The sequence below is a fragment of the Netta rufina genome, assembly GCF_964035555.1.
Source record: "Netta rufina genome assembly, chromosome: 13".
Taxonomy (NCBI): Eukaryota; Metazoa; Chordata; class Aves; order Anseriformes; family Anatidae; genus Netta; species Netta rufina.
The window spans coordinates 1,723,546-1,747,078 of NC_140136.1; the positions used below are offsets into that span (position 1 = coordinate 1,723,546).

The following is a 23,533-nucleotide window of genomic DNA, read 5'->3' on the forward strand; positions in this document are numbered from 1 at the left end:
CGGAGCGGGACCGGGCCGAGCCGTGCCGGGCCGAGCCGTGCCGTGCCGGGCCAGCCCGCCGAGGGGGCCGGGCGGCGCCGCTTTATAAAGGCGGCGGGCGCGGGGCGGGGGAAGCGCGGCCGCTCGCAGCGCTCCGGGACCGGCCACCGGGGCCTTGCCCAGCCCCGGCGGGGCGTGAACGGCACGGAACGGCACGGCTCGGCCCGGCACAGCTCGGCTCGGCACGGCATGGGCCGTCCCGCAGCCCCCTGAAGCCATGGAGCGGCGGGCGCTGTGCGCGGGGCTCTACTGGCTGCTGCTGCCGCTCGCCCTGCTCGCCGGTGAGTGCACGTGCGCCGCCCTCCGCGCTTCATATTTTTTTGGGGAGGGGGGTCCCCGGCTGATGGGGGGTGCCCCGATAAAGGGGGAGCTCCGGGGGGGGGTCCCTGTCCCGGCTGGGTGCCGCGCGGGGGCTGCGCTGTGCCTGGAGGTGCGCCCCCCCCGAGGGGTGCATGGTTTGGGGGGGGGGGCGGGTGGTGGTGCCCCCCCCTTTGCCCCTCGTTTTAACCCCTCGTTTTAACCCCCTCCGGTGCGGTTCCCACGAGCAGCCCCCGGGTGAAGCGGGGCCGGGACGCTCCGGGGTTGGGTTGGGTTGGGTTTGGGGGGGGTGGGCAGCACCTCGGGGTCCCCTCGGAGCGGGGGGGAGCCCCGATCCCCTTCCCCACAACTTTTTTTTCCCCCCCTTCGGGACTCCAAGAGCCGCGCTCGGCTCCGCGCAGCCCCGGGGGCGCGCCCGCTGCTGCCGGCCCGGGGAGGGGGGGGGGGGGGGGGCGGAGGTTGGAGCGGCCTCCGCGGAGGGGCGAGGATGGAACCGGGCCCCGGGGACCCCCCCCGTGTACCCCCCTTTCTTATGCATCCCCCCGTGGGTTTGGCAAAAGCCGGGACCTTTTGGCAGGGCGGGGGCCGGGAGCGCCACCGCCCCCCTCCAGGGCCGGGCAGGGGGCGCGCACCTCGGCTGCAGCCCCCGGCGGTGCGGAGCCGGGAGCCGCCTGGCTGCTGGCCTGGAAAATGCCCGAGTGCCGGCTCTCCCCGGGCAAAAATCATCCCTTTGAACCTGGGAAGCGTCTTCGGGGCTCTCCGTTTACCTTCACGTAGGCGCAAAGGAAAAAAGAAAAACCTCGCCGGGCTCCGTAAACAGGATTGTGCCACGGCCTCCTGGTGCCCGGCCGCGGGCTTGTGCCACCCGGAGAGCTGCGAGGAGCTTTTTGGGGGTGTCACCCGCTGCGGGGACCCCGGGACGTGTGTCCCACCGGGGTCACCTGCAGCCGAGCAGCTCCAGTCCCATCCCGGCTGCGTTTTGGGGAGCCCGGTGAGGGCGCACGGGGTCTCGCCGTGCCTCCAGGGGAGGCAGCCCAAATGGGGCGAGCCTCGCTGGCAGAGGAAGTCGGCGAGCGTTGAAAAAAGCTTCTGTATTTGCTCTCCCTTGCGAGTGACTCAGTGCATCGTGCAGGATGTGAGGAGGTTAATTATAACCCTGCCTGCAAACCGGGCTGGGAAGGTGGCCGGGCGCTGCTTGCACAAGGCCCTTCCAGCCGGGCGCATCCCCGGGGGGGGTGACACGTGTCCTCTTGGGTGCCACCCCGGCGCCGATGGCCCTCGTGCCCTGCTTCTGCTGCTTTTGCCCCGTGCTTGTCGCCCTGCTCCCTCGTGGCACGCCGCACCGGGGCCGGCCGGCTCCTGCAGCCACCGGGGGGGCATGGCACGGCGTTCCCTCCGCTGCATGCTCCGGGGGGGGGGGGCTCGGTTAAATTTGGGGCCCCTGCTCGGGCAGCGGCTGTCCCGGGAGATGAAACCCGCCCTGCTCGAGGCGCGAGTGACTCAGCGGGCGCCGGGGAAGCGGCCGTGTCCCAACGGGTCCCACGCCGCAGGGGAAACTGAGGCACGGGGCTGGGGCTGCTGCCCCCCGGCTGGGAGGAGAGCCCGGAGGCTGACCTGCCTCCGGCCCTGCTGCCTTCCTTCCCCTGCAATTAGGCTTTTCCCCAGCGTCCGGAGGATGTTTGCTGGCGGCTCCCAGCCAGCTCCGTGCGGGTGGAGGCGCCGGAGCTGGGCCCCCGCGGCACGGCTCGGGGCACCCCCCAGCTTCCCACGGCCCCCACCTCGCTCCCAGCTGTGCCTTGGGCCAAATCCTGCGCGGCGTGGGGACGCAATAAACCTCAGCTCCATCCTGCCTGGCTGGGGTGGGTGGGGGGCACAGCCTGCTGCCCCCCCTCGCCATTTATCCGGCTGGTGCTGCAGCGCTCGCCGTGCCGGTGAGCCCTGAGGCACCTAGGGAGCACATCCCTGGGGGTGTCCCCCAAAAATTGGGGGTGCTGGGCTGGGGTGAGGCGAGGACACTGCCCCTCCTGCCCAGCTGAGCCCCCCCCCATACCCAGCACGGGGTTTTGGGGGTCCTGGTGCTGCAGGGAGCCGGTGCCCAGCTGGGCGCGTGGGCTGCAGCCAGCTGCCTCCTGTGGTCAGGTGCTTTTTTTAAATGAGGGGAAATAAAGGGAAGAGAAAAAAAAAAAGTAAAAAAAAACACACGCACAGGAAAAAAAAAATGCCACCAATGTCTCCAAGAGCAATAACTCCATTTCCTCCCAAGGGCAGGCCGGGGGCTGGGCTGCGCAGGGGCTGGCGCAGAGCCTGTGCGGTGCCCGCGCTGCCCTGCAGCTGTGGGGTGCTTTGGGGGCTCCCGGGACCCCCCCATGGAGCCCCCCGGGGAGCAGCATTGGGGCCTGCCGGTGTCCCAGCTGGGCTGGGTTTGCAGGGGGTTGGTGGTCCTGGGGAGCTGGGCACGGTGGGGTTAACCCGTGGGGTCCTCACCGTCCCCCCTCCCCAAAGGTCTTGGGATGCCCTAAAACATTTGGGATCCCCGTGGGGGCTGGGGGGTGTTGTTTTGGCTCCAGCATTGCCCTGTGGCACGAGCCACGCGTGGAAAATGTTACGGTGGCTCCAGGACCCCCCCCCCGTGCCACGGCAGCAGGGATTTGGGGGTCCCCGTTTACAAGTGGGGTGCAACCATGAGAGCAGCGCAGGTGTCCTGGTGCTGAGCACGCGGCTCTGGGGCCCCCAGGACGGCTCCGTCCCCATCTCCTGCAGCCCTGGTGCTGCGAGACGTGTTTGGGGGGGATGAGGGGCATGATTTTGGGGGCACCCTGCCTGTGTAGGGGGACAGATGGCACTGGGGGACCAGCACAGCACCACAGCTGCCTGCTTAACCTCTCTGCTCTTGCTTCCCTCCGTGCAGATAAGGATTTGGGGCTGGAGGACCTCACTGTTTGTCCAGCAGCACTGTGGGGTCGTCAGGGCCGGCCCCATAACCCCGGGCACGGGGCTGGCATCGGGCACCCACCCCGCTGGTGCTGCGCTCCCCGTGCCGCTGCGTCCCGGGGCAGCTCCTGCAGCATCCCCGGGGAGCGGGGCCGGCCTCGGCTGCTGTGCTGGCAGGACTGGGAGCTGCTTTCCACACAAACAGGATGCAGAGGGTGAAACGGCCGGGCTGGTCCCTCTTCCCGGAAAGAGGAGCCGGGGTTAGGAGGGATGGGGCTGGGAATGGGAACGTGCCCGCGGCCGGTTCTCAGTGGGATGGGGCCATAGGGCACGGGGAGCCGTGCGCCCGGGGGCGTCCCTCGTTCTGCAGCTGGTTTGCTGGGTGCGAGGTGACACCATGGGGACATCATCCTGACCCCAAGGGTGCCTGTGGGGTGGGATCTGGCTGCGGGACACGGGGCTCAGTGGGGTCAGGGGAGTACAGCAGGGCGCGCAGGGAGGTCAGGAGTTTGGTTAATTAATCCTGGGTGGCCACGGGTCCCCGCAGAGAGCTGGTGGCTGCGTCGGTGCCGAGCTGCGTGTGGCCGTAGTGTGTGGTCATGGGGGAGTCTCCATCACTGGGGGGGTCCGGGGAGCCCCCTCGCCATGCGGCTGGGGGCGTCTCCATCCCAACTGAGCCCCTTCGACCCCTCCTGCTCTCCCCAAATGCCTCCCTGCTGCTGAAACCTGCTGCTGCTGCAGCCCCCCACATGGAGATCCCCTCCCTGGGGGTCTCCCGGGACCGATCCAGCCCGGGAGGGCCCCCAGGAGACCCCCAGGGGCGGCTGAAGGCCGGCGTGCATCGCGCCCAGCTCCCCGGAGCTGGGATTTCTCTCCTCCTGGCACATTCCTGCTGTGAACGCTGCGAGTGCTCCCGGCTGCCAGCTCCAGCCACCGTGACGGATCGGCAGCGTGGGAGCAGGGCTGGCTGCTCCCGCGTCCCCTGGAGGGGGGGGATGCTCGGGAAGGGAGGGCTGGGACCACGGAGCCAGCGTAACCCAGCTGGGGGGTGCTCAGCCAAGCCAGATTCTGCCCCCCAGAGCCAAAACCCCATGGGCAGTGGGTGCTGGGGAGCAGTGGGTGCCGTGCCCTGCACCCGGCGGGCTCCTCGCAGCGGGGAGGAGCAGGCTCGGTGCAGGAGCGGCCGTCCCGGTGCCGCGGGGCAGCTCGCCCTTGGCTCTCCCTGCTCTGCTCAACTGGTTTTTCCCCCCTCGCCGGCACTTTCCCCCGCACCGTCAGCACCGCAGGGAACCGGTTTCCTCCTCCGACAGGGCTGGGAGCCACCCCGGTCCCATGGGAGCCACCCCGGTCCCATGGGAGCCACCCCGGCCACCCCACGGTGCCGGCTGGGTCCCGGCTGCTCCCCTGGCATTTGCTGGGCACTTTTTTGTGCCAGCTGCAGGTGACCCCAAATCCCTGCCACCACCACGGCCAGCCCAGGAGGGATGTCCCAAGCCAGGGCTGGGATGGGATCTGGGGATATTCCCCCCCCAGGGACTGCTCAGGGTGGGTGCGCAGCGGGTGCAGCCCCGCTCGGGGTCGATCCCCGGCCCGGGGAGGGGGCTGCCTGCCCCCCACGTCAGCCCGAGCGGCAGCTCGCTCCCCGCCAGGCCAGCTCCTCTCGGCCCCATCGCCCGCTGGCGCGGGAAGAGGAATATTTGCTCCATGAGATCATGGCTTGCGAGACGCAGCGAGCAACCCTCGGCGTGCGGGGAGGTGACGCGCGCCGGGGTCACCGCCGAGAGGCGGCTGGTGGGATGCGAGGTTCCCCCCCCCCGGGCACGGGGACAGGAGCCCACCCCGTGCCCCACAACCCTGCCCGGGGGCTGCTGGAGCCCCCTGGGATCTTGGGGGGCTGGTGGAGACCCTGCGTCACCCCCAGACGGGGTGGTGGGGAGGCTCCCGCACCGCTGCAGGATGCGCCGTCCCATTGAAACCTCGTAAACACAGGAAGGGCCGTGCCTGGCTCGCGGTGTGCAGCACGTCCCCTGGCACCCAGCCCGCCCCCCTGCATCCCCAAGGGACCCTATACCCACAGCGGGGTCCCCCCCGGGGCTGCCCCAAAGCGGGGACGTGTCCCTCGGGTTTGCAGGAGAGGGGACAGGGATGCTTTGGGATGCCCCCATAACGTCGTTCCTGGCCAACGGGGACTTGGGGGGCGTCCTGCAGCCACTGTTCCCATCACCGTGGCCTCGTGGCAGCTCCTGTACCAGGATTGCTGCGTCCCCAATTCGGGGTGGAGCTGCCTCGGGGTGTCCCCAGCCTGCGCTCCCCGTCCCTGGGGGTGGCAGCTCCGTGGGGCGCTGGCTCAGGTGCGGGGTTGGGGCCGGCCCCGGTCCCTCCCCAGCTCCTCCGATGGCTTCACGCCTGCAAGCAGGCTGTAATTTGGGTCTAAAAATAAGCCAGGGGGAAGGCGGAGAGCTACTGGCGTGCCCGGAGCGGGGCCGGGCTCAGGTGAAGGGCTGTGGGTGGGGGTCCCAACCCGGTTGTGCCACCCCCGCCAAGCTCAGCACCATCCTGCGTGGAAATGCAGCGGGTTTTCACATCGTTTTTGCGTCCCCATCACCTCAATCTCTAGGACTGCCCTTTGTTTCGGCATCCCTGTCCTTTTCGGGGTGTCGGGGCGATGCCGCAGAGCATCCCAGGGATGCGAGGGGGGGGTCCTCGTGGGGTGGGGAGCCCCGGGTGCCGTCCCCGTGCCTCTAACCCTGCCCGTGCCTCTGTCCCCAGCCTGCCTGTTCCGCTTCAACGTCCTGTCCCTGGTGTACCTGCTCTACCTCCTGCTCCTGCCCTGGTTCCCGGGGCCCGCCGACCGCGCCGTCTCAGGTGAGGGCACCACAACCGGGGCTCGGGCAGGGGGTTTTGGGGCTATTTTTAAGGGGCAGGGGGGGGAGCTGCCCTCCAGCAGGTACCTGCCCTCATCCCTCTGTGGTTTCCCCCGGGCCGGGCGGCTCCGTGCAGCAGCCTCGTCCCGTTAATTATAGCCCGGTGCGGCTATTAATAGGCCTCCCGCTACGGAGTGGCCAATTTTGAGCCCCGGCCCGATTAACCAGAAACCTCAGGGCTGTGCCAGGCGGGCAGGGACGCACAGCACCCAGCCCTGAGCCCTGTTCCCAGGTGGAAACGAGGGGTGCGTCCCCCTCGGTGGGCGCAGGGGACGCCTCCCCCCCCATGGCAGGCACCCGGAGGTGCCGTGCCTGTAGCCCTGCTGGCTCCCTGCCCTTCAGGCTGAAAGGTGGCCCTGGCTAAAAGCTCTGCCCTCTGAATATTTCATGGCTTTCCACGGCCTCCGAGCCCGGGAGCTGCTGAGCAGCAGCACGGTGGTTTATAGGAAAAAAAAACAAGCCAAGGGAGAGCTTGGCACGCGGCTGCGGGGTGGCCGTGGGCTCCGCGCTGCCCTTCCAGCGGCCAGGAAAAGCGCACGGGGTGGTGCCTGCTCCCCCTGCACGATGGGATGGGGATGGGATGGGGATGGGGATGGGGATGGGATGGGATGGGATGGGATGGGATGGGATGGGATGGGATGGGATGGGATGGGATGGGATGGGATGGGATGGGTGCAGGAGCCTGGGGCGCGCCGCACCCCGGTGCCGGGGAAGCGCCTCGTGCCACTGGGGCAGCTGGGGCAAGGAGAGGGAGCATGGCCCTGGGATCCCAGCTCCCTGCATCGCCCCGTGCCTCAGTTTCTCCAGGATTTCAGCAGGCAGGATGCTCCTGGGGAGGCTGTGCGGGGTGCAGGGTGAGAGCTGGCATCGCTGGCATCGCTGGCATGGCGGCAGCGCACCCTTCCCAGCTCCGGGGGTGCTTCCCGGGGGTGCTGGGGGTGCTGGCAGCACCCGGGGTGGTGGGTGATGGAGCACCCATGTCTCCCAGGTCACACCGGCCGCCTCCTCAAAGCTCTCCTGGGAACCAGCATCCTCTTCCTCCTCGCCCACTTCGTTTTCCAGATATGCCTCTACACGCTGCCCGCCCTGCTGGGGCCCAGCAGTGAGTACCCGTGGGTGCCGGGGGGTGCCCGTGCCTCCCCCCCTGCTCCTGCCACCCTGTGCTTGCAAGGGAGCCCCCAGGGGGGGGGTGACAGGGGGCAGGATCCCACCCTGCTGGGTGCTAAGGGGCTGCTGAGACCTGGTGGTGCTCTGGGTGCTGTGGGGCAGCGTGGCCCCCGGTGTGGGGCGGTCTCCTCGTGGGGGGCTGGTGCCAATCTCAACGCCTTTGTGGTTCCCTGCAGACAGCAGCTGGGAGGTCCTCGCCCAGCACATCGGGGTCACCAGGTAAGGGTTTCCCTGGTGCCGGGGGGGGGCCGGTGACGTGGTCACTGCTAAGGGGGCCCCCCCTGAACCCTCCCCCGTGCCCGTCTCTTCCCCCAGGCTGGACTTGGACGACCTCCCCAACTCGGTGCGCCTCGTGGCGCCCGACGTCGGCATCCTGCTGGTCTCGTCCCTCTGCCTCTGCCTGTGCCGCCGCCTCGTCCCCAAGGCCACCGCTGCCACCCGCGGCCGGCCACCGGAGTCCCTGGAGCCCCTTGAGCAGGTGAGCGTGACGCCAGTGCCCCCGGCAGCATCCCTCCTGCCACGTCCCGCCAGCCGGTCCCTGGGGATACAGTCCCGTGGGACATGTGGGATGCTCCTGGGGACCCGGGTTTCGGGTTGGGGTTGCAGCCCGGGAGGGGACTTTTGGCTGTGAGTGGTCGGGGACGGACCTCAGCCATGCCCCGGGTCGTCCCCTGCGCCTCCCCCTCCCCGGGGCCGGGGTGACTCAGCGGCGGAGGAGTGCCCGTGTTTGCTCCCGCGTTACCATAGGGATCCCACAAACAGCCCGGCCCCACGGAGCTGCTTTCCGTGGGGTGGCCGAGCCCACGGGTGGGGACGGAGCCAGCGGGGTGCAGGGCTCGGGGGCAGAGCCGATGGGAGCCGTGCCGTGCCATGCCGGTGCCAGCGGGGCACCGGGGCGCCGTGCCCTGTGCGAGCAGCTCCGGTGTCACCCAGGCAGACAGCCCTGTGCTGATGGCACCCCCCAACCCTGCTGGGACCCCACACCAAGGCTCAGCTCCATTTTTGGGGTGAATCCCACTGGTTTAGGGCTGTCCGACCCCACTCCGGCCACGGCCACAGGGCCGGGCTGTAACCAGAGCCAGGGCAGCAGCGAATGCCTTTGCTGTGAGCGCGGGGCCAGCGCGGGAGGCAGCCTGGAAAAAAGCTCAGTGCTGGGAACCTGGGTGCGGGTGCCAAGAAAAACAGCCGTGTTTCGGAGGCGCTTTCCAAACAGCTAATGAGATAAACACGGCCAGGTGCAGGGCCGTGCGCCCGCGCTGCTCCGGGCAGGGCGCCCCCACGGCCGTGAGCCCCACGCAGCGGGGAAACTGAGGCACGGCGAGCAGCGGGGTGAAATCAGAGGGGATCCAGGCTGAAATCAGAAGGAATCCGAGTCGGGCTGGGGCTCACGCCGTGTTTCCTCTCCTGGCAGGGGGGAGAGGAGGACGTGGAGCGGCGCGGTGGCGCGGCCGACGGGGACACGCCGCTCAGCACCCGGCTGCGGGTGACGGCGCACTGGCTGCTGTGGGCAGCCGGGAAGGGGCTGGCCATCCTGCTGCTGGCCTTGGCCGGTGGGTATGGGGCCTGGGGAGGGGGGTGCACGATGGATTTGGGGGTGTCTCGGTGATTCTGCTCGCCGGGGAGGCGCTCGGCTGGAGGACGGAGGCGCACGGGGGTGCTCGGCCGCGCACTGACCGCCCGCGGGGCGCTGCTCCCCAGGGATCACCCTGCCCTCCGCCTCCTCCAGCGTCTACTACCTGCTCTTCGTGGGGCTGTGCACGTGGTGGGCCTGCCACCTCCCGGCCAGCCGCAGGGCTTTCGACACCCTCTGCATCCTCGTCGGCGTCTACGCTGCCGTCCACCTCCTCTGCCTCTACGCCTACCAAGCGCCCTTCGTCCAGGGGGTCTTCCCGCCCCCCACCATCTGGGCACGGTGAGTGGCACACGGGGCCGCGGGTCCCCCTGCGTGTCCCTGGCTGCGTGCCCACGTCCCCGGGGATGTTTCACAGCCAGCACGGCTCCTGCTTGGCGCTCAGCCCGCTCCCGGCTGCGGACGGTCCCCGGGGAGGGCGGCTGGAGGCTGCCCCGGTGCCGTGCCAGGGCTGCGCGCGGGGACGGGGACAGTGCCGTCCCCAGGCAGGAGTTAACACCCCCCACCTCATCCCCGCAGGGTGTTTGGCTTCAAGGACATCATCCTGCACCGCAACGGCTCCCGGCCCAACGCCCTGGTGCTCAACACCAGCCACCCCTGGCCCGTCTACGCCAACCCCGGCATCCTGCTGCTGCTCTACTACACCGTGGCCACGCTGCTGAAGCTGCGCAGGCTGGACGCCAGGGTGAGGGGCTGCGCGTGGCCGTAGGCACCCTGCTGCTCCGGGCAGGGGGTTTCGGAGGGATATGGGGCCGGGGGACGGGGCACGGTCCTGCTCCTGGATGCTGATTCTGGCTCCTTCCCCTCGCAGAGAGCGGCGGTGCCGGCGCAGCCGCCGGTGAGGGAGCTGGTGGAGCTGGAGAGCTGGCCCAAGGACACCGATGGCGTGGCTGAGGACACCAAGGTGGGGCTGGGGAGGCGGTGGGGGCAGCGCCCCGGTGTTCCTAGCGAGAGGGGGAGCCCCGCTCAGCCCTCTCTGCCCCCCCCCCCCAGCCCATGCTGTCCCCCAGCACCGGGAAGCCGGGCAGCGGCACGGAGAACTGCACCGTCCACGTCATGGGGGATGCGACGCCGCCGGGTAAGCCTGGCCCCAACGCCTCCCCCCTCCCTAAGCCTTGCCCTGCTCCCCCCTGCCTGCAGAGGGGCTCAGGGAGGGGGCTCACAGCTCCTGCTCCAGGCAGGAAGAGTCCGGCGGAGCGGCTGCCCCTGCAGACGCTGTGGCACGTCATCATGAAGCAGAGCTACGTCTGCGCCCTCATTGCCATGATGGTAAGGGCAGGGGGGGCACGGGGGCACCCCCAAACCTTTCACACCTCTCCGGGCAGCCCCGGCGAGCAGCCGCGTCCTGCTTCACCCCTCCCAGGTGTGGAGCATCACCTACCACAGCTGGCTGACCTTCGTGCTGCTGCTCTGGTCCTGCCTCATCTGGATCGTGCGGAGCCGGCACCACTTCGCCATGCTGTGCTCGCCCTTCCTGCTGCTCTACGGCGTGGCGCTCTGCAGCCTGCAGTACGTCTGGGGCATGGACCTGGCCCCCGAGCTGCCCACCCGCGTCGGCCTCATGAGCCTGGAGCAGCTGGGGCTGGTGCGCCCCAAATACCCCTGCCTGGACCTGGGGGCTAAGGTAAACCCCTCTGTTCCATCCCCGTCCCCCTCCCCGCGGTGCCCTCCTGTCTCCTCCGCTCACCGCCTGTCCCCGCAGCTCCTGCTCACCCTCACCTTCTGGCTGCTGGTGCGGCAGTTCGTCAAGGAGAAGCTGCTAACGAGGACGTGCCCGGCCACCCCGCTGCTGGAGGTGACCGTTTCGGACACGGGTGAGGGGTCCCTCGGGGACGTTTCGGGGGGCGGCAGGGGTGTCCCGTTTTCCCCCCCCTAACCCCAAAGCTGAGCACCCCCGGGATGTGCCCGTGCCTTGCAGAGCCCAGCCGGCAGCGGGACGTGCTGAAGGCGCTGGGTGCCCTGGTGAGGGATTTCTACGCCAAGTACTGGATCTGCGTCTGCGCCGGGATGTTCATCGTGGTCAGCTTCGCCGGGCGCCTCGTGGTCTACAAGATCGTCTACATGTTCCTCTTCCTCCTCTGCCTCACCCTCTTCCAGGTCAGGGGGGGACACGGGGAGGCTGTCACCGGCCCGGTGGCACCGTGCTCACGTCCCTTGTCCCCCCAGGTGTACTACAGCCTGTGGCGCAAGGTGCTGAAGGGCTTCTGGTGGCTGGTGGTGGCGTACACCATGCTGGTGCTCATCGCTGTCTACACCTTCCAGTTCGAGGACTTCCCCATGTACTGGAGGAACCTGACGGGCCTCACCAACCAGCAGTGAGTGCCGGCATCGGGGCGCAGCCAAAAGATGGGGAAACCGAGGCACGGGAGGGTTGGGTTGAACCCCCCAAACCCTTCCGAGGGGCTGCCCGTGCCGCACGGGGGGTGTGCACGGAGATGTCCCCGAGCTGACCGGGCTGTCCCCTCCCTGGCCAGGCTGGGTGACCTGGGCCTGGAGCAGTTCAGCGTCTCCGAGCTCTTCTCCAGCACCCTCATCCCGGGTTTCTTCCTGCTGGCCTGCATCCTGCAGCTCCACTACTTCCACCGCCCCTTCATGCACATCACCGACCTGGAGCACGTCCCCGCCGCCGAGCCGCGGCCCCGACACATCCCCAGGTAGGGCCCCGTGCACTGGGGTGTCCCCCCCCCGTGTCCCCCGTGTCCCCAGTGCTGAGCCTTTGTACCCACAGACCCGAGGAGCTGCACGGGAGCCGCCTGCTGCGGGGCGCAGCCGTCGCCGAGAGCGCCGGGACCGAGGCGGGCGATTCCGACACCGCCTCGCAGGGTACGGGTGGGATTGGGGTGTCCTCGGGGACTGGGAGAGGGTGTGGGGTGGGCTGGTGTTCTACAAGCCCAGGAGGGGCCAGGGGATGGGGATGGGGATGGGATGGGATGGGATGGGATGGGATGGGATGGGATGGGATGGGATGGGATGGGATGGGATGGGATGGGATGGGATGGGATGGGATGGGATGGGGCATACTCGAGCCAAGGAGGATATGGGGATGGATTGGGGTGTCCCCTGAGACAAGGAGGTTATAGGGATGGATTGGGGTGTCCTCGGAGCCAAGGGGGATATGGGGATTGATTGGGGTGTCTTCGGAGCCAAGGAGGTTATAGGGACAGATTGGGGTGTCCTCGGAGCCAAGGGGGATATGGGAATGGACTGGGGTGTCCCCTGAGACAAGAGGATAAAGGGATGTGTTGGGGTGTCCTCGGAGCCAAGGAGGATATAGGAAAGTGTTGGGGTGTCCTAGGAGCCAAGGGGGATATGGGGATGGATTGGGGTGTTCTCAGAATCAAGAAGAAGGATATAGGGATGTTTGGGGATATCTTCGGAGCCAAGGGGGTTATAGGGACGTGTTGGGGTGTCCCCCGAGCCAAAGAGGATATAGAGATGTGTTGGGGTGTCCTCGGAGCCTGGGAGGGTACTGGGGTGGGTTTATGGCATCCTCCAAGCCATGAAGGGACCGGGTGGGCGCAGGGCTGGGTTGGGGTGTGCTCCCACCCAGGGATGGGTGCGGGGGTGTCGGTGACTGTCCCCGTGTCCCCACAGTGCCCACCAAGTGGGGGCTGGTGCTGGAGCGCCTGATCGTGCTGGGCTGGACCTTCTCGGACACGCTGACCCGCGGGCAGGTCTTCGTGGGGCGCCTGCTGGAGCTCCACGTCCTCAAGCTGGTGGCTCTCTACACCGTCTGGGTGGCTCTGCAGGAGGTAGGGGCACCGGGACCCAGGTTTTTGGGGAGTAGAGGGGGGCTCTGCTGGGCACCCCGGGGTGCTGACGGCACCTCCCTGCCCCAGGTGTCGCTGATGAACTTCTTGCTGGTGCTGCTGTGGGCTTTCGCCATGCCCTACTGCCGCTTCCGCCACATGGCCTCGTGCCTCTCCACCGTCTGGACCTGCATCATCATCGTCTGCAAGATGCTCTACCAGCTCAAGATCGTCGATCCCAGCGAGTACTCCAGCAACTGCACCCAGGTGCCGGGGCGCCGGAGGGTTCGGGGGGGCCCTTCCCGGCTCCCCAAGGTGGGTGCTGACCCCTGTGTCCGCGCCCTCGCAGCCCCAGCTCAACGGCACCAACCTGAGCCCCGAGGAGCTGGGCAACTCCACGCTGTACCGCGGCCCCGTGGACCCCGCCAACTGGTTCGGCATCCGAAAAGGCTTCCCCAACCTGGGCTACATCCAGGTGGGCTGGGGCGGGGGGCGGAAAAAGGGCAGGGTCCCCTCTCCCCGTCCCCATCCCAAGCACGGCGGAGCTGAGCGCCACCTCGCCCCCTCCCCAGAACCACCTCCTGGTGCTGCTGCTGCTGGTGTTCGAGGCCGTGGTGTACCGGCGCCAGGAGTACTACCGCAAGCAGCACCAGCTGGTGGCCCCCGTCACCGAGACCGTCTTCGAGGACGTGTCCCGCGAGCACCTCGACCAGGGCCTGGGCAGCTGCGCCAAGTATTTCGTCAACTACTTCTACTACAAGTTCGGCTTGGAGGTGGGCGGCGGGGGCACGGGGCACGGGATGGATGCGTTGGGGTGTGGGGTGGACGCGTTGGGGTACAAAACGGACACATCAGGGTGCAGGACAGACATGTGGGGGTACAGGATGGATGTGTGGGGTGCGTGGGGGTACAGGATGGACACGTGGGGTGTGGGACAGGCATGGGGTGGACGTGTGGGGGTATGGGACGGGCACGTGGGGTGCATGGGGGTACAGGATGGATGCATTGGGGTATGGGATGGATGCGTTAGGAAATAGAACGGACACATGAGGGTACAGGATGGATGTGTGGGGTATGTGGGGTGTGGGACGGGCACAGGATGGATGCATGGGAGTGCAGGACGGGCATGTGGGGTGCGTGAGGGTATGGGATGGACACGTGGGGTGTATCAGGGTATGGGATGTGCACAGGGTGGATGCATCAGGGCACAGGATGGACACATGGGGTATGGGATAGATGCGTGGGGTGCATCAGGGTACAGGACAGACATTTGGAGTACGTGGGGGTATGGGACAGGCACATGGGGTGCATGGGGGTACTGGACGGACACGCGGGGTACAGGACGGACACGTGGGGCTGAGCTGCCACCCTCCCACTCTCCAGATCTGCTTCCTGATGACAGTGAACGTGATCGGGCAGCGGATGAACCTCATGGTGATCCTGCACGGCTGCTGGCTCGTCGTCATCCTGACGCGGCGGCGGCGCGCGGCCATCGCCCGCCTCTGGCCCAAATACTGCCTCTTCCTCGTGCTCTTCCTCCTCTACCAGTACCTGCTGTGCGTGGGCATGCCGCCCGCCCTCTGCGTGGGTAAGGGGCGTGCTGGGAGGGGTCCGGGGGATGGAATTTGGGGGTCTCGGGGGAGGGTGGTCACCCCGGTACCCCCCCTCCCCTCTCCGCAGACTACCCGTGGCGCTGGAGCCGGTCGCTGCCCATCAACTCGGCGCTCATCAAGTGGCTCTACCTGCCCGACTTCTTCGTGGCCCCCAAATCCACCAACCTCATCAGTGAGTGCCCCCCGCTGGGGAGGGGGCTGCGGGGGGGTCAGGAGGGGCTGTCTGGCCACACCCACCGGTGGGCGGGGCTATAATGTGGGCGGGGCTTTGGGAGGTGCCACGCCCCTCTTGGATAACGCACGGGTCAATGGATACCCAACGGGGGAGGGGCTTGTAGCCATTTGGGGAGGGGCTTGGTTGAGACCACGCCCATTTTGTAGGATGGGAGGGGCTTTTGTGACCACACCCATTTTGTGGGAGGAGCCTGCTGAAAGCCACACCCCTCCAGGAGGAGGGGCTTGAGGTTGACCACACCCCCTTTTGGACGCGCAATGCGCCCACATCCACATCCATGAAATGGGACCGCCCAAATCGGGGGGAGGAGCTTTCTGTGACCCCGCCCGTTTATTTATCGAGGGGGCGTGGCCTCTGGAAGCCCCGCCCTCCTTTTGGCTGAGCCGTGTGCCCCGCAGACGACTTCGTGCTGCTGCTGTGCGCGGCGCAGCAGTGGCGGGTGTTCGTGGCCGAGCGCACCGAGGAGTGGCTGCGGGCGGCGGGCGAGAACGCGGACAGGCTGGACCTGGGCAGGGACCCCCACAACCCCACGCCCAACTTCATCCACTGCCGGTGCGAGGGATGGGGGCCCCGAGGGCGGGGATGGGACCCGGTGGCACTGGGACGGGGACTGGGCTGGGACGGGACCCGTGCCACCAGGATGGTGCCACCAGGATGGTGCCACCAGGGTGGTGCCCCTACATCTGGGGTGGGAGCACCCCGAGGCTGTGGGGGGACCCTCTGGGGAGATCAAGTAGTCAAGGGCATGCTTGATCACGCATGGATTTTGGGATACCCATGGACTGGGACAAGGCACGTTGTACCCCAAGACTGGTCTGAGATGGGCACCAGGGTACCCAAGGGCTTTGGGACCCCATAACGTGATCGGGACCTGCTGGTTTGGCTGGGGGTAGCACCCCAAGCTTTGGGACCCCATAACATGATCGGGACCTGCTGGTTTGGCTGGGGGTAGCACCCCAAGCTTTGGGACCCCATAACATGATCGGGACCTGCTGGTTTGGCTGGGGGTAGCACCCCGAGCCCAGGCGGTGCCAATTTTGGTGCTGGGAGGAGGCGGGGACCCTGCCCTGAGCGCCCCATCCCGCAGGTCGTACCTGGACATGGCGAAGGTGGTGGTCTTCCGCTACCTCTTCTGGTTCGTCCTGGTGGTGGTCTTCATCACCGGGGCCACCCGCATCAGCCTCTTCGGCCTCGGCTACCTGCTGGCCTGCTTCTACCTCCTGCTCTTCGGCACCGCCATGCTGCGCAAGCCGGCGCGGGCGCGCCTGGTGCTCTGGGACTGCCTCATCCTCTACAACATCACCGTCATCATCTCCAAAAACATGCTGTCGGTGAGGGCACCAGCCCCCAGGGGTTGCTCCTGGGGTCACCCCGGGTGTCCCCAGGGGTCCGACCCCGTGCCGTGCCCCTTTTCCCGCAGCTCCTCTCCTGCGTCTTCGTGCAGCAGATGCAGAGCAACTTCTGCTGGGTGATCCAGCTCTTCAGCCTGGTCTGCACCGTCAAGGGCTACTACGACCGTGAGCACCGGCAGGGGGGGGCGAGTTGGAGGCTGCCCTGCCCTGCGTTGATGGGGCTAGGGGGATTTTTTGGGGTGCTGCCTTACCTGCTTCCCCCCCACACTTCTCCCTGCTAGCCAAGGAGATGGGCAAGGACCAGGACTGCTCGCTGCCCGTGGAGGAGGCTGGCATCATCTGGGACAGCATCTGCTTCTTCTTCCTCCTGCTCCAGCGCCGCGTTTTCCTCAGCTACTACTTCTTGCACGTCATGCTGGACCTCCAAGCCTCCGCCCTGCAGGCTTCCAGGTGAGCCTGGGGGTCCCCGGGGGTCCCCAGGAGTGCCGGGTGCGGGTGTCCCCCCCCACCTCACCATCTCCATCCCCGCAGGGGCGTCGCGCTGTTCAAGGCCAGCATCCTGAAGAGCATGCGCTCCCACCGGCAGGCCGAGAAGAAGTCTCTGGCCCAGCTCAAACGGCAGTGAGTGGGTTTTGGGGGGGCACCCGGGAGCCCCCTGCGCCCCCCCCCAAGCGCCCCGCAGCCCGGCATCACGCTGGGGTCCCTGGGGGCTTTGGGGAGCTCTGGAGCAGCCTGTGCTGCGCCCCGCAGGATGGAGCGGATCCGAGCCAAGCAGGAGAAATACCACCAGGAGCGGCTGCCCGCCGGCGAGGGCCAGGATGAGGCCAGGCCAGGTGAGACCCTACAGGGGGCGTCCCAAGCCCCCAGCCCCTCCTGCCCCCCCCCGTAGGGGTGGCCTCGACCCATCGGCGACGTTTTGCCCCCCCCGGCTTTCCTCGCTGAGCTGGGGGGAGACCAGCGGAGCCTGGTGGAGCGCAGCGGTGAACACCCCCCCTACACGCACAAACAACACCCCCTTACCCAAAAAAACGTCCCCCACGCCGGGACGGCTCGCCCCCCAGCCCCGCTCAGCCCCTGCTGCCCTTCCACAGCGCCCGGTGGCCCGGCGGACCCTTCCCGGCAGAGGGAGCGGTGGTGGCGGCCGTGGTTAGACCACGCCACAGGTACTGCCCCGGCACGGGGCGCGGGCAGGGAGCAGCGGTGACGGTGCTTTCGGCGAGGTGACACCCTGCATGCCCCCCCCAGACCCCCACGCTGGGCATTAACCGGGCCGTTTTCTGCTGCTGAGCACTAACGGGGGGCATGGATGTGGGGTGCCCGCAGGGCTCGGCGCTGGAGGGACCCCTCTCTGGGGACCTTGGTGTCCCCAGCGGGGATCCTCGGGGGTGTCCGTGGCACCGAGCTGTGCCAGGTGGAGGGGACACGGTGATGGGGACACCCCGTGACACCCCGTGCTGCCCCGGTAGTGCTGCATTCGGGGGAATATTTCCTCTTCGAGTCGGACAGCGAGGAGGAGGAGGAGGCGGCGGCGGCGGTGCCGGAGGAGCCGCGGCCGGGCAGGCAGAGCGCCTTCCAGGTGGGCATGGCAAGGGGCTGGGGGGGCCGTCCGTGCCCGCCGGGTGCTGATGGCCCCCTCCCCAAATCAGCTCGCCTACCAGGCCTGGATGACCAACACCAGGACGGCGCTGCGGCAGCAGGAGCGGGAGCAGCAGGAGCTGCCGGGGGATGAGCTCGCTGCAGGTGGGGCTGGCGGGCCCCAAAATGGGGCTGGGGGCCACCATGGCGGGGTACGGCTGGTGTTTGATCCTCGGGGTCCTGTAACAGGGCGTCATCTCAGCGGGGTTCCCAGTGGGTGTGTGTGGATTCTCTGATGTCTAAGATGGGGTTGGGTGTGAGCTGTGCATCCCCCTTGGTTTTTTAAAGTTGGATGGAGAGGATGGGGGACCGGGAAGCCACAAAAAGAGGTCACAAATAATGTCCCGTCCCTTTTCGTGGAGGGGCCCTGACCTGCTGCCTGCCTTGCAGGGGACAGCAGAGGAAGGGAGGAGGCGCTGGAGTCGCCTGGAGAGGCCGAAGGCCAGGAGGAGGAGGAGGAGGAGGAAGGATCTGGTAGGTGCTCAGCAGGACCCTGCCAGCTGTAGTGGGGTGTCTCGGGGGGGTGCTGAGCGGGTGCGAAGCCGCGAGCCCCTCTCTCCTCGCCCCGGCAGAGCGGGGCAACGTGCTGCAGCGGGCGCTGAACACCCTGCGCTTCCTCTGGGTGCTGTGCCAGGCCATGGTGGACGGCCTGACCCAGTGGCTGGACGCCTGCACGCGGGAGCACGCCGACATGTCCACGGTGCTGCGGCTCGAGAGATACGTCCTGACGCGCCGCCTGGCCAAGGTGACCCCCCGGGGAGGGGACATTGGGCATGGGGGGGACGGTGGCACCGCGCCGGCGCTCACCCCGTGCCCGCCGCAGGGCGAGGACGTGCACCGAGGGGTCCTGGATGAGCTCTACCTGCTGCCCCCCGAGGAGCCCCCCCCCGAGGAGCCGAGCCAGAGGGTGTCTGGGGGTGCGGACCCCCAAAACGGCGTCGCTTCCAGGCAGGTGCATAGATCCCCCGGGGGGTGCCCGCCCGGCGCCGTGGGGCTGGTGAGGAGCGCGCTCACCCGGCCCCGTGCCGTCCCCAGCGGGCGCGACGGAGCCGAGCGCGGCCGAGGGGCTGAGCCCCCCCCTGGCAGCCAGGAGCAGGGGACGAGCTGGGGGTCGCAGGAGGACGTGGCCGGCTCTCGGGAGCTCCTGGCCCTGCCGCAGAACCGCACCCGGACGGCCAGCGAGCTGCTGCTGAGCAGGTATGGGATGGACACGGGGACAGCGATGGGGACGCGGTGGGTCGGGGGCGCAGGCTCAGCCCCTGTGCCCCCCCTCTCCCCAGGCGGCTGTACTTCGTGGAGCTGGAGGGGTCGGAGCAGTTCTACCAGTCCCACAACCGCTTCCTGAAGCTGCTGCTGGCCCTCTACCGCTGCGTGGCCGCCCACTCCGAGCTGCTCTGCTACTTCGTCATCATCCTCAACAACATGGTGACCGCCTCCGTCATCTCCCTCTTCCTGCCCATCCTCGTCTTCCTCTGGGCCATGCTCTCCATCCCCCGGCCCACCAAGCGCTTCTGGATGACCGCCATCATCTTCACCGAGGTGGGCAGGGGGGTGGCCGGGGAAGGGGGACGAGGACACGACGGCACCACGACGGTGACCCCGGATGCCACCCGGTGACCCCCGCGTCCCCGCAGGTGATGGTGGTGGTGAAATACCTCTTCCAATTCGGTTTCTTCCCCTGGAACGGCTACGCCATGCTGGTGCGCAACGAGGGCAAGCCCTTCTTCCCACCCCGCATCCTGGGGTTGGAGAAGACCGATCGCTACATCAAGTACGACCTCGTCCAGCTCCTGGTGCTCTTCTTCCACCGCTCGCTGCTGCTGGTGAGCCCCGGGGCACCCGTTTCTGGACGGGCCCTCGCCGCGTTGGGCGCGCCCCATGGCCCCAGCGGGGTCTTGGAGGGCGTGCATGGGGCTGGGGGTGGCAGCAGCCACCCTGACCCCCACCCTCCCCAGTGCTACGGGCTGTGGGACCACGAGGAGGACCCCTTCGCCAAGAAGAAGCCGGAGGCAGAGCGGGCGGAGGAGGAGGAGGAGGAGGAGGAGCGGCGGGAGGAAGCAGGACCCCCGGCGGTGGGCAAGGAGGGGACGGCGCCGCCGGCAGAACCGGGGGCACCGGGCGCAGCCACGGGGCCAGAGGGCGATGCTGGGGGGGCAGAGGAGGGGGCCGGGGATGCGGCCACCCAGCTGCGCTTCAGGAGGAAGAGGAGGAAGAACAAGGAGACGAAGGCTGCGCTGGAGGAAGGTGAGCGCCACGTCCCATCGCTGAGCTTCAGGGGGTGCTGAGCGCCCCAGCACAGGGCAAGGCTCGTGGCCCCCCAGGCAGGATGCCGCCCCGCAGGGCCCCGAGGTCACTCGTGCTGCGTCTCGCCCACAGGGGATGGCGAGGAGGAGGAGGAAGAGGAGGAGGAGGAAGAAGAGGTGAAGCAGAGCCACTCTCAGAAGAAGCTGAAGGCGCTGGGGCTCCGGGTCAAGCTCTTCTTCCTCACCGTGTGGGTGCCCTGCGGTGCTGGTTGGGGTGGGGGCTGCGGCTCCCAGCCCCCCCGGTGACCCCCCGTCCCCTGTCCCCCCCCCAGGGCGCAGAACACCTACCAGCCCGTGCGTGGCTTCTTTCGGGACATCCTGCACACCCGCTACCGGGCGGCCACCGACGTCTACGCGTTCATGTTCCTGGCCGACGTGGTCGACTTCATCATCATCATCTTCGGCTTCTGGGCCTTTGGGGTGAGCTGGGGGGGGGGAGCTCTGCGGGGTGGATCCCGGCCACGGGGTCAGGCCGGGCTCTGTCCTCACCTCGCCGCCGTCGTCCCCAGAAACACTCGGCGGCCGCCGACATCACCTCCTCGCTGTCGGACGACCAAGTGCCCGAGGCCTTCCTGGTGATGCTGCTCATCCAGTTCACCACCATGGTGATCGACCGCGCGCTCTACCTCCGCAAGACGGTGCTGGGCAAGCTCATCTTCCAGGTCATCCTGGTCTTCAGCATCCACCTCTGGATGTTCTTCATCCTGCCGGCCGTCACCGAAAGGTACCGGTCCCACCGAGCAGCTCCCAGGGCGCTGCGTGCTCCTTGGGTGCCTGAGGCCGTGGGGTGGTCCCTTCGTGGCCCCAGCCCTTCGTGGTGGCCCCGTATGGCCGGGGAAGGGCTGGGGTGGCCGGAGGGGTGACACCTCCCTCCCGCAGGTTGTTCAGCCTCAACACGGTGGCCCAGCTGTGGTACTTCGTCAAGTGCATCTACTTCTCGCTCTCAGCCTACCAGATCCGCTGCGGCTACCCCACGCGCATCCTGGGCAACTTCCTCACCAAGAAATACAACCACCTCAACCTCTTCCTCTTCCAGGGGTAGGGGACGCGGGGTGGCACAGGGGGGACACGGGGCCCCAGGTGGGCGCACGGAGCCGTAGCAGCCCCCTCTCCCCGTCCCCGACAGGTTTCGCCTCGTGCCCTTCCTGGTGGAGCTGCGCGCCGTCATGGACTGGGTGTGGACAGACACCACGCTGTCCCTGTCCAACTGGATGTGCGTGGAAGACATCTACGCCAACATCTTCATCATCAAGTGCAGCCGCGAGACGGAGAAGGTAGGACCCCAACGCGCCCGTCCCCATCGGGGTGGCCCCGGCTGGGTGTCCCCTTATCCCCCTGGCACCCCTGCGCCCTGTCCCCGCAGAAATACCCGCAGCCCAAAGGGCAGAAGAAGAAGAAGATCGTCAAGTACGGCATGGGGGGGCTCATCATCCTCTTCCTGGTGGCCATCATCTGGTTCCCCCTGCTCTTCATGTCGCTGGTGCGCTCGGTGGTGGGCGTCGTCAACCACCCCATCGACGTCACCGTCACCCTCAAGCTGGGGGGGTACGAGGTGAGGAACGGGGGGCAGCCTCGGGGCTGGGGCTGGATGCCGGGGTCCCCCACACGTCCCCGCTGACGCCACGTGTCCCCGCAGCCCCTGTTCACCATGAGCGCCCAGCAGCAGTCCATCCAGCCCTTCACCCCCCAGGACTACGAAGCGCTGACGAACCAATTTGAGAGGCAGCCGGTAAAAAACAAATCCCCTAAGCAACCCCCCTGAACCCTCCTGGTTCCGTGCCACCCGTGCCGAGCCGCGTGCCCCCGTCCCCTCCGCAGGTGGCCATGCAGTTCATCACGCTGTACGGCTACGAGGACATCGTCACGGCGCGCATCGAGGGCAGCTCGGGCTCGCTGTGGAGCATCAGCCCGCCCAGCCGGGAGCAGATGCGGCGCGAGCTGCAGAACGGCTCCTCGGACATCACCCTGCGCCTCACCTGGACCTTCCAGAGGTAACGCTGGGGTCACCGAGGGGGGGGACACAGCGGGTAGCCCCCCGAGTCTGAGCCCTTTCCGCCCGCAGGGACCTGGGGAAGGGCGGCACGGTGGAGCACACCTTTGACAAGCACACCACCGACCTCCAGCCCGGTGCGCCCGAGCGCGTGGAGCTGGCCCAGCTGCTGCAGGGCACCCGCGACGCCCCCGTGTGAGTGTCCCCGGGCACGGGGAGGGGGCTCAGGGTTGGGGACACCACCTGTGTCCCCGATTAATCCCCGCTTCATTGCAGCCAAGTGCCCAAGCTCTTCCCCAAATACATCCGGGCACCCAACGGCCCCGAAGCCAACCCGGTCAAGCAGCTCCTTCCAGGTGCTTTTTTGCTTTTTTTTTTCCCCCTTTACGCATTGGTGGGGGGGTCTCAGCCACCACACCGTGCCCTGACCCCCCCCTGTCCTCCCCACAGATGGAGAGGACAGCTACCTGGACGTGGAGGTGCAGCTGAAACGGGAGCGCGTGGGCTCAGGGCAGGGCAGCGACAGCTTTTTGGAGTGGTGGGTGGTGAGGCTGAAGGACGCCCCCCCTCGCGACGGCAACATCCTGCCCATGGTCATCTTCAACGACAAAGTCAGCCCCCCCAGCCTGGGCTTCCTGGCCGGCTACGGGTGCGTAAGGAGGGCACGGAGGAGCCGGGGTTGGGGGGCGGGGGGGGACACCAGTGGGATCCTCACCCCGAAACCCCTTGCAGGATCATGGGGCTGTACGTCTCCATCGTGCTGGTGATCGGGAAGTTCGTGCGGGGTTTCTTCAGCGAGATCTCGCACTCCATCATGTTCGAGGAGCTGCCCTGCGTGGACCGCATCCTGAAGCTGTGCCAGGACATCTTCCTGGTGCGGGAGACGGGCGAGCTGGAGCTGGAGGAAGAGCTCTACGCCAAGCTCATCTTCCTCTACCGCTCCCCCGAGACCATGATCAAGTGGACGCGGGAGAAGGAGTAAGGGGGAAGGGGGCTCCGGCCCCCTCCCCGGGGGGACATCACCGCCAATGCCTTAACCAGCCCCGCGGGGGCCGCATCCTGCCCGGGGGGGGGGCACGGGACGGCGCGCTGGGCGAGCCCAGGCTCTCGCTTTTAAAAGGAGGAGCTTTTTGGTGTTTTTTTTTTTTTTTTTAATTTTTTTTGCCTTCCACGATGCTTTCAAGCCGGCTGACCGGCCGAGAGCACCTCGTGCCTTCCTTGGGGAGCAGGGGGGGGGCCTGGCCCCATGGGCACCCCGGTGGTTTTTTTTTGGGGTGGGGGGGGGTCCAGGAGCTGGTCCTGCACCCACAGGGCACCCCAGCTGCTGGGGGGGGTGGCAGGAGCCGGCCCCTCCCTGCTCTCCCCAGCCCCACAACCAGGTTGAACTCTAAAGCAATAGCCCCCATCCCCAAATCGGGGAAGGGGGGGGGGGCCACAGGGCCACAACCTCCCCCCCCAACCCAGTGGGGTGGATGGCACCCCCCCAACCGGACTGAAAACACTTGTGACTTTTTTTTTTTTTTTTAAATCCAAATGGTTTATTTATACAGATATCTAATAAAAACAAAGCTGAGGCCACCCCAGCTTACGTGGGGGGGGGCAGGAGCGGGGATATGATGCCCCGGGGGTACCAGCACCCCCAAAATA

At 67.7% G+C, this 23,533-nt stretch overlaps 1 protein-coding gene across 2 annotated transcripts; it reads left to right on the plus strand.

The window, feature by feature from the left end:
• The first annotated feature begins 142 nt into the window (after positions 1 to 142).
• On the plus strand, positions 143 to 23,464 carry PIEZO1 (piezo type mechanosensitive ion channel component 1 (Er blood group)). Of its 2 annotated transcripts, XM_084294597.1 has the most exons (51): positions 143 to 320; positions 6,058 to 6,153; positions 7,201 to 7,314; positions 7,556 to 7,598; positions 7,695 to 7,857; positions 8,791 to 8,929; positions 9,078 to 9,291; positions 9,529 to 9,694; positions 9,821 to 9,913; positions 10,003 to 10,087; positions 10,187 to 10,278; positions 10,373 to 10,633; positions 10,712 to 10,823; positions 10,928 to 11,106; positions 11,176 to 11,324; positions 11,484 to 11,663; positions 11,738 to 11,832; positions 12,604 to 12,761; positions 12,849 to 13,025; positions 13,108 to 13,233; positions 13,331 to 13,531; positions 14,142 to 14,346; positions 14,439 to 14,543; positions 15,005 to 15,158; positions 15,694 to 15,937; positions 16,027 to 16,123; positions 16,240 to 16,408; positions 16,490 to 16,579; positions 16,709 to 16,791; positions 17,050 to 17,121; positions 17,425 to 17,534; positions 17,605 to 17,698; positions 17,984 to 18,067; positions 18,166 to 18,338; positions 18,417 to 18,541; positions 18,629 to 18,790; positions 18,874 to 19,132; positions 19,228 to 19,416; positions 19,549 to 19,837; positions 19,970 to 20,084; positions 20,169 to 20,316; positions 20,406 to 20,620; positions 20,776 to 20,934; positions 21,023 to 21,170; positions 21,260 to 21,448; positions 21,533 to 21,625; positions 21,715 to 21,887; positions 21,959 to 22,081; positions 22,163 to 22,242; positions 22,337 to 22,535; positions 22,619 to 23,464. In XM_084294597.1, the coding sequence occupies exons 1-51, from the start codon at positions 257 to 259 to the stop codon at positions 22,866 to 22,868; spliced, it is 7,503 nt and encodes a 2,500-aa protein (XP_084150723.1). In that variant the 5' UTR covers positions 143 to 256; the 3' UTR covers positions 22,869 to 23,464. The 2 variants fall into 2 exon arrangements, with proteins under 2 accessions (XP_084150723.1, XP_084150722.1); XM_084294596.1 differs by having other exon boundaries at positions 10,003 to 10,278.
• Positions 23,465 to 23,533: the final 69 nt, after the last annotated feature.